Genomic DNA, 9522 nt, shown 5'->3' with positions numbered 1-9522 from the left:
TCGTGGCATTTCCATTTTTCTTAAAATTAGAATGGAAATAGAACTTCTTCCAACCAATGAACGAGAGTCATTTAATCCCATTCTCATTCCAGAGTCCAATTCGCTCCAACCAAACATACCCTTAAAATCAGAGTTTTTGAGGGAAAGAGTAGGAAATGACCTTACCTAGGGACTGTGAGGTAGTGGGAGTCCATACATTTGGGAGGGGGAGATTGGAGAGAGCTTGTTAGATCCTAGCATTGGAACGGAAAGATAGGAATGGAAAACATGGGTGTCTTGTTAAGGGGGAAGTGGTAATTTATCACCTTATTTACAAGGGTCACCTTAATATATAAACAATGGTCATTAACTATTGTGTTTGTAAAAACTTAATCTAAAGTGTTATAAGGAATTATTTTATAGGATTATTTGGGTTATGTGACCGGGTCATTATTAAGCTATGTGAATTGTATTTAATGGGAAAAAAAATGTGACAATTGTGAGTTGGAATGGACCTGAAGCACCTCTAAGGCCCTGTTTGGGGGAGCTGTTGGCAGTAGAGCTGTTGGAAGTAGAGCTGTTGGAAGTAGAGCTGTCTGAAGTAGAGCTGTTATAAAAAGCTGTTTGTTGTTTGGTAACTATATTTTTAAAGTGCTGTGGCACGTTAACATATGTTTGGTAAACAAACTGAGAAAGTACTTTTATATGACAAAATTACCATAAAGGACATTGCATAGTATTATACAATAGAGCATGATAAAACATAACATATATTAATACATAATATACGATATAGTATAATATTACTGTAATATAAAATATTATTATTATAATATAGTAATATGATATTGCATAGCATAGCATAATGGTAATATAATTATTAGTATTAATTAATTTCTCATAATATAACATAATATTAAATTATTTAAAATAACATATTAATGTATTATGATATAAGGTAATATAATATAATATGTATAGTATAATACAATAATAAAGGTATAAAATAATATATTATTAGTATAAATTAATTTTTCATAATATAACATAATATTAAATTATTTAACATTACATATTAATGTATTATGATATAATGTAGTATAATAATATATTTATACTATAATACAACAATAAATAACTATTTATCTGTTTAATAGATTATCTTTTTACTTAACTATTTGCAATGGCGACAAATTCACCGTACTTATCAATATCATAAGGATCAGATTATTTGCCACTCACTCATTATTTTTCTTTATATTTATTTATTTATACGTTCATTCGTATATATATTTTTATTTATGCATTTATTTATTTATTATTTTATCCATTGAAATATATTTATTTATTATCTTATTTATTTATTCATTCATTCATTCATTCATTTATATAAATATTTATTTATGCATTTATTTATTTATTTATTCTTTTCTTTTCTTTTCTTTTCTTTTATTTTATTTCCTTTTCTTCTTTTTTTTCCTTTTCTTTTTTTCTTCTCTTCTTCTCTTCTTCTCCTTCCTTCCTCTGCCCCCTTCTCCGTTCTTCTCCTCCCGCGCACCCGGCAGCACCGGAAGGGGGCCAGGCCACGGCGGCCGCGGAAGGGGGCCGGGCCGTGGCCCGCGGCAGTCTCAGTGGCCGACGGCGCCGGAGGGGGTGCGGCCCTACGGCGGCGGGGGAGAGGGACGGGGTGCAGCGGCGGGGGAGAGGGAGGGGGTGCGGCACTGCAGCGGGGAGACACTGCGGCGGCGGGGGAGAGGGAGGGGGTGCGGCACTACAGCGGCGGGGGAGAGGGAGGGGGTGCGGCGGCGGGGCACTGCAGCGGCGGGGAAGAGGGAGGGGGTGCGGCGGCGGGGGAGAGGAACGGGGTGCGGCGGCGGGGGAGAGGGAGGCACAGCAGCGGCAGCGGCGGCGGTGATGCGGGGGTGTGGGTGCGGGTGGGTTGGGAGGTGGTTTGGGAGAGGAACAGGGCCGGGGGGAGGGGGGCGGGTCGGTTGGGAGAGGAACAGGCGGTGAGGAACCTTTTTGGGGAGGAATTTTTTTTTTTACATAGGGGTATTTTGGTCAAAAATACAGCTTTCCGAAAAAGCTGAAAACAGCATTTTCGGAAAGCTCCAAATTGGAGCTTCCTTCCAAAAGCTGTTTTCAGCTTCCCGCAAAAGCTGAAACAGCTTTTCAAAAAATTTACCAAACACCATTTTTTAGCTAAAAGTACTTTTGGAGGGCCAGAAAGTGCTTTTTGGCCCTCCAAAAGCTCCCCCAAACAGGGCCTTAAGCCTGGGCCGTCCGCCTCTGGCCCAGCCACTATCGCGTCTGATCAATCAAAATCCAACGGGTGTAATTGAGCCTCACCCTAACGACGCCGCTCTGCATGAGGATCAATTTAGAGATCCACCCAAACCCTAACATTTATCGGCGAGGTTCGCATTCTGGGTCTCTTCAGTTCTCCCGGCGTCTTCTTCTTCTCGCCGACCTGCCGGTAGGTCTCCTTCGGCTTCCGCCTCCCCTTCCCATCGCGGGCAATCCGCTTATTTTCTCCTCATCCTCGACTCTAGACACCCTAACTTCTTCTCTTTTTTTGCTTCAAAATTTTTCCTATTTTCCCGGATTTCATCTATTCTGTGTTTTTCTTGATTAATTTGCTTTTTTTTTTTTTCAAGTAAGTTCCGTTGTTGATTTATATGTGATGGAGGATTTTCTCTGGTTTCTCAAGATCTGATCTCTTTGTCTGAATGAAGGACTGAGCGTAGAAGTGAAAGCAAGAGAAATCCGACGGAACCATGAGGTATTGGTTATTGAGATTTATTCTTATTACACTCACTTTTTGCTACGATACATCTTTAACCCTGATGTATGCTGTGATGTCTATCCATTTTCGTTTTAATTTTTAAGTCTGCTCTTATTCTTTGTTTGTCTTTTAATAGGTGTGCTTTTTTTTCTCTCGAAATATTATTTCCTTTCGGATAAATGCCCATCTTTTAGTATGTGGTGAGTTAGCACTTTATTCTATTTGACCATTGATGTGTATCATAATCACTGGCAGTGTAATTCAACCCTCTTTTTCAACATGGACGGCGGTATTTGGTCGATCATTTGTTCAATTTTCGCAACAGGATCACTTTATTTATTTATTTTATTTATTCTGGTTTATTGGCTGGTTTTAGCAAATTTTAATATTTTCTTAAAGTCAGAGAAGAATTATTTTTTGGTAGAAAAGTTGGATTCTTTTTTATTATTACCTGGTTGGAGAATCGTATGGGCAATGGTTCCTTTTATATTTTTGGTGTTTGTGTGATGATGTAATGCAAATGCTTTGTTGGTTCTGAAGCATGTTATGGATCTCAACTTCACTCGTTATGTTACCAACATATTTTGTTGCATGTATGGTCTATTAATGATGCAATATTTTCAGTACATTATATCTTGTATTTGCAGCATGGTCAATGAACTACGATAATCAACAATCTCAACTCTTTAGGCTAAAATGCACGAACCCATTTCTGGTATCAATCTGCACCAAAAGGACACATATGTTCTGTCTGGAAGTTTTCGCAAACCTTCTTCACAACTTCTGTCCCTTGTAGCTCTAGTAATCTATTTCTTTTTCTTAAGCCATGGTCTTAATTACTTGCTTCTCTTCTTGCTGGGCCTTCCTATGCATTTGTTGCACCTCTTCAAATTCCATTTTGATGAATGATGCATCACTTTTTGTCAGTGTTTGGTAATTCCTGTATACCCATTTCTCTTTTTAGCAGCCACATTTTGCACCCTCTTTTATTGCTCGTCTTTCTAAAGCATGCAGCATTGTGCCTCAATATTGTTTGATGAAAATGTCTCTTGTTTCTTAATTATGTGATTGTTCGATTACACTTGTATGATTGGTTTATTAAAACACCAGTAATTCATAATGATTATGAAATGATCTTATCCTTGCTTTCAGAATTTTCTGAGCAGAAAAATACAATAATGAAATATAAAACTGACTATCTATTCTCTTCACCACTTCTACAGTAAGTTACAGAGTGATGTTTTGAGGGAAGCAATCTCTCAGATTGCAAATGATTCTCGGGAGAAGAAGCGCAATTTTACTGAAACCATTGAGCTACAAATTGGTCTGAAAAACTATGACCCCCAAAAAGATAAGCGTTTCAGTGGATCTGTGAAGTTACCTCATATCCCTCGTCCAAAAATGAAGGTCTGCATGCTTGGTGATGCTCAGCATGTTGAGGAGGTATAATATGCTGATGCTTCTTTGCATAAGTTTACAGAAATATTATCTAGTTACGTTAAGTTATTTAAAGGAAATCATTTTAAGGTAGCCCTGGTCCATGTGAATTTTGATTCATGTATTTTTGCTTCAGTTATCGACTAATGCTCAGTGGCAAACCTTGTTTCGCTAACTAAATTTGCATTCTGCGTGACTTGTAAACTACATCTGCATTATATCTGTTGATCACAATGTACCAATAAAAATGAAAACATCTAGTTGCTCATGTTTTCATTAACTTCAATTTGCAGCAGCAAAATATTGTACTAATGCTTGATTATGTCTTCTGCAGGCAGAGAAAATAGGGCTTGACTATATGGATGTTGAAGCACTAAAAAAAATGAATAAAAACAAGAAGCTGGTCAAAAGGCTTGCTAAGAAGTACCATGCTTTTCTAGCATCAGAGGCGATCATTAAGCAGATTCCTCGTCTTCTTGGTCCTGGTCTCAACAAGGCAGGCAAGCACTTCTGTTCTTTTCTATGTTAGAGTTTTCCTGGAAGCAATTTGGCATAGGTTGACCCTGAATGCTGATGCCTAGAAATTGCATAAATTGTATACATAAAGTAAATTTGCTGTTTTTCCTTTTTTTAAAGAAAAGTTCTTGACCCACAAGTTTGCTACATCCTTTAGAAGATTTATCTATGGCACTAACTTATGTAAACACTAACTTTTGATTATACCAAAATATGGGAGAAAAGGATGAAAAATATTATTTTGTTTGGGCGTCATTACCATTGATATGGTATGACACTGTATCGGTATCCCTTTCTATAGTATTGATACAGTATGAGAAATCAATTTTGCTGGGTGGACCCATATATCATCAGTCTGGCTAGTAATGCCTAGTGAAGAGTTACATAACATTTTTCTGCTAATTGATGTACAATCAATATATAAAATTTGATTGACAAATGCTTGTTTAGTCCTAGTCCCACGATCAAAGGGAAAAGAGGCATGAGAAGCATCAGGCTTCATGTACAATCTAACATAGTAGTCAATTCCCTGGTGGTAAATTGTGATCTTTACTACGGTGAACTTGGTTATTCTAATTTTGTATCAAAGACTATGATATCATGTAATTTACCATATCACTGTACAGTTTGTGCTTTTCACACTATTCATTTGTAAAATACTTTTTCTTTCAAAACTTAAGCACCGAGTTTCTCTAGCCACCTGAAGCATGAATAAACTAATTGACCCTTTTATTTTGTGATTTCTTACATGTTAACATGCCATGCATTGTTAACTTGTGATGCATTTGTTTCTCACATGCATTCTTGACATTTTCTCATGCAGGGAAGTTTCCCACATTGGTGACTCATCAGGAATCCCTGGAGGCAAAAGTTAATGAGACAAAAGCAATGGTGAAATTTCAGCTCAAGAAAGTTCTATGCATGGGTGTTGCTGTGGGTAACTGTTCAATGGAGGAAAAGCAGATTTTTCAGAATGTGCAACTCAGTGTTAACTTTCTTGTATCATTGTTGAAAAAGAACTGGCAAAATGTAGGTTTTCCCTGTCATATCTTTTATTGTTTTCCATGTTCCTGGATTGATTTACATTTTGCTTGTGTTCCTTTCAACTTGTGTTTGAAATAGATTTAACACATCACCCCTCTTCCCGGTACGGAAGAATTTACCACTTGTTAATGCCATATATAACATATGTACATATTCTGATGTTCCCTCTTTCGGTAAACTCTAGGACTTATCTACAACGAATTAAAGAAATATGTAGATCTACAATTTCTATGGTGTTTATTGCACATGGATATAGAGTTGATTGAATATGAGAGTTGTTTAGCTTAAGCTTTCTCTAGGATGTGAATTAGTTAACAAATAAAACTATCTAAAAGTATTGATTTTCTTGACATGGATGTGTTTTAATTTAATAGCCTTTCTCTTGTACATTCAAGTCTAGCATTGCTTTATGGAAGATCCACGACCCTGCCAGCATTTATGGCTGCAGGATCCAGATAACATGTACCTAGGATGCTCACCTTCAAATCTGTAACCCAGGGCGTGCTACCTGGATGCGACAGCCATCAGGACTTTCTAGTGGTTTTCTTTATTTTGGTTCCATTATAACTTATGAGCATTCCTTATTTTTTTTATTATTTTATAACATGGGCTTGTGTACTTTTATTCAATTGATCTAGTGTTCAAAGCAGTTTTGTGAGTCTATCTGTTCTGAGGGTTGTTATTTGTTTTGCTAGTTTGCTGTATTGTGCAGTTTTCTGACGTTTCTCACTCCACACTGCATGATTACAGGTGAGGTGCTTGTACCTGAAGAGCACCATGGGGAAGCCATACCGAGTATTCTAGGCAGTTCTTTGCCTGGTCTGGTAATTTGCAAGACAAGATGTAGGGAATACTTGGTTTTCATTTTGTTCATTCAGGTCTTGTTATCAACGTCTATTAGTTTGGAATCCAAAATTTCGTTCCTTTTGGTGCCAGTGAGATTTTGGTGTTTGATAGCTTTTAAGACTTTCTGATGGAATGCATTATTATGAATTTCAGTTCACTGGTTGTGATTTAAGACCACCAAAATGTGAGAATGTTTTCTTAGTATGATGTGGTAGTTTTGTCAGAAGGATGTTAGAACTCTACTGCTGTGTGATTTTTGTCCATGGTTTATCTTTTAGATTACAAAGGGACTGGGTGGTTGACTTGTGTGCACTAGGAGGGCTGGCCAATACTTTCTGCAGGAGGGCCACTTCTTGGTCCACCATTTCTAAAAGCCTTGATGTGGGCAATCCTTTCTTTTTTATAAAAAAAAAAAATACAACAGGGTCAAAGACCCTAGAAATATTTGCAAGGAATGGAAATAGCTCCCGCCCATGGCATCAGACATTAACAGACTAGAGAAATGTGGGTGGAAAGAAGAGCTGCTGATAACATCCGTCTTTGAATCCCCATAGGTGTCCGCCTAACACTAGCAGTTAAAGATTGTGAGATCCAGTTAATAAGCATGTAATCCATATATGGCTGCCGTTTAACCTTCCCATGCAGATATGAGGTACTAAAGCTGCACTAAAGACTTTGGATTCTGCTGATAAAACTTGACGAAGATGATTTCTTAGTTAACATCCAGTACCAGGTTGTCCTTGTTGAAAGGAACCTTCTCTGTAATTGGGGGAGGAGGCGCCTCATGCTAAAGCGTTTAGGTGAGCTACTAGCGCTGCAGGTGGCCCAGTGTCCTAGGTCCGGTGTTGAGGGGTGGCAGTCGGGTTGGGTATATGAAACATCAAAAATATGTCAATCTGAACCTAATAGTTATTAAGCGGGTCAAAAATCTAATCTAGAAGCTGAGCATTTTATTAAATAGGTGGTCTGATTCAATCTACAGTAGGTTGAATCATGTTAAATGGGTTAAATGGATCAAGTATTGCCGCTGTTGTTTTTGATGTCTTATAGAATTCTGATGTCTGAATAATTGCTAACATAGCCAGCCGCCTAGGATTGGAAACATAGTTTTGAAATAACCTGACATTCCTCAACTTCTATCGCTGGCAATAAGATATAAATAAATTGAATTTGGGGAGGACAACCATCTCCCATAAATCCCAACAGAGAAAGGATTGAATCAAAATTGATGTCAATCGAAAACTCCTCATGAAGACAATTCCAAGTTGATCTAGCCACCAGACATACTATTAGAACATGATCTGTCCTCTTCCAATCCACAAATATCGCAATATACGGACTGCTGATTGAGAATACCCCTCTAAGCCAAAAAATTTTTACAAGGTAGCAGATGCTGCATGACCTTCCACCAAAATGTTTTGATACCTGCGTTAGCTTCAAATTTCCAAATGGTAGTAAAATTTCAACCGAATATGGATCCATATTTGGTGCATGCCTGAGCTTCTTATTGTTTGTCTTGAGACTTCAATGTACTTAATCTCGTTGAACACCATACTAAGCGATCTTGACAATTGTTTTTTTTGGGATGGCAATAGCTTGAATTTGTGATTGTCAAGTAGGGTAAATATAGCTTTGAGGGATGGAGAGTACATATATGTTGCTTTATAATGAATCGAGATACAAGAGCATTATCAGTAGCACAATCTGCATTCATGAGAACCGGTCACCTGTTTAAATGAATATTGCTCAACAAAGAATCATGGAGTAAATTAACATGAGATCCGCTACCAATCTACCATTGAAGTTCATACCGCACAAACCCAGCTGATTTATAAATGGCCTTCCAAATTGAAGAAATATTCCTTCCATAGATGTAGTCTTCCCATGACCCATGAAAATTATGTTTATTAGGCACCACTTGGGACATTTAACTGTTATGATTTAGAATTGAATGAGCAGCTGCCTTCGCAAGAAATGCACTATGCCGTACCTTAACATACTGGACCCTCAATCCACCATAGATTTTGGTTGACATATGGCCACCCAAGATACAAGATGCAAAACTCTCTTCTTCATGTCCCCAAATGAATGACTTGATAATTCTTTGGAGCGTAACCAAGACCTTAGTAAGGATAGCACAATTTGCCATGAGATATAGAGGTGTGGAAACAAGCACAGATTGAAGAAGTATTACCCTACCGGCCTAGGATAAAAATTTCCATTTTAATCCTTGCAACTTAGCATTTAGTTGATCAAAAAGAGGGTTGAAATCAGTTATCTTTAAATGCTTCCCTGATAGTGGAATACCAAGATATGACTAGCTACCAAGCCTTTTATTAATTTGAAGCTCCGAAAAAATGAGCTTTTGTGTGTCTCAAACATAGTTTGGGTATTAAAACTGTGAGATTTGTCAACAATAACCTTTTGTCCAGATTGGTTGCAGTAGTTCAGCATAATATGTTTTTGGGCTATGGCATTTTCCAAAGTAGCATTAGCGCTTAAGAGCAAATCATCCGCAAAAGGTAAATGGGACACATGAATACCCCTACATCTAGGCTTAAAAACTGAAGTTCCACCTATTAACTGCTTGATGCAAGGCTCTAGGCAACATATCCGAGCGCATGGTAAAAGGAAAAGGATATAGTGGATAGCCTTGGTACAATCCAAGAGTATATGAAAACCAATTCAAAGGAACTCGATTGACCAGGATAAAGAAACTAGAGCTGCTTACACAACCTTTAATCCATTTTATAAATGTATAATGAAAGCCTAAGCGTTGAAGCACAGAGAACAGGTAATCCCACTTAATTCTATTGTATGATCTCTCCATATTTGCCTTTATCACCATTAATGAGTTCCTTTTAGAGACTTTCTCCATTGAGTGCATGATCTATTGAGCTAACAACACATTATTA

At 37.6% G+C, this 9522-nt stretch overlaps 1 protein-coding gene across 4 annotated transcripts; it reads left to right on the top strand.

Moving 5' to 3' along the window:
• Positions 1–2307: 2307 nt before the first annotated feature.
• Positions 2308–6811, top strand: LOC103724272 (60S ribosomal protein L10a). Of its 4 annotated transcripts, none has more exons than XM_008815485.4 (6): positions 2308–2455; positions 2715–2761; positions 3988–4207; positions 4536–4701; positions 5541–5746; positions 6512–6811. In XM_008815485.4, the coding sequence occupies exons 2-6, from the start codon at positions 2757–2759 to the stop codon at positions 6563–6565; spliced, it is 651 nt and encodes a 216-aa protein (XP_008813707.1). In that variant the 5' UTR covers positions 2308–2455; positions 2715–2756; the 3' UTR covers positions 6566–6811. The 4 variants fall into 4 exon arrangements, with proteins under 4 accessions (XP_008813707.1, XP_008813708.1, XP_008813705.1 ...); XM_008815486.4 differs by having other exon boundaries at positions 2337–2455; positions 2690–2761; XM_008815483.4 differs by having other exon boundaries at positions 2349–2455; positions 2637–2761.
• Positions 6812–9522: the final 2711 nt, after the last annotated feature.

This window comes from Phoenix dactylifera, unplaced genomic scaffold, assembly GCF_009389715.1.
Source record: "Phoenix dactylifera cultivar Barhee BC4 unplaced genomic scaffold, palm_55x_up_171113_PBpolish2nd_filt_p 000749F, whole genome shotgun sequence".
Classification (NCBI taxonomy): Eukaryota; Viridiplantae; Streptophyta; class Magnoliopsida; order Arecales; family Arecaceae; genus Phoenix; species Phoenix dactylifera.
The sequence above is the reverse complement of the archived record's forward strand: the minus strand, read 5'-3'. Positions and strand labels throughout refer to the sequence as shown.

Excerpts from the sequence above, each read along its gene's own strand:
- LOC103724272 (XM_008815485.4), top strand. Across the intron at positions 4,702-5,540 it reads TCCTGGTCTCAACAAGGCAG|GGAAGTTTCCCACATTGGTG; the intron begins GCAAGCACTTCT and ends TTTCTCATGCAG. Across the intron at positions 5,747-6,511 it reads TGAAAAAGAACTGGCAAAAT|GTGAGGTGCTTGTACCTGAA; the intron begins GTAGGTTTTCCC and ends GCATGATTACAG.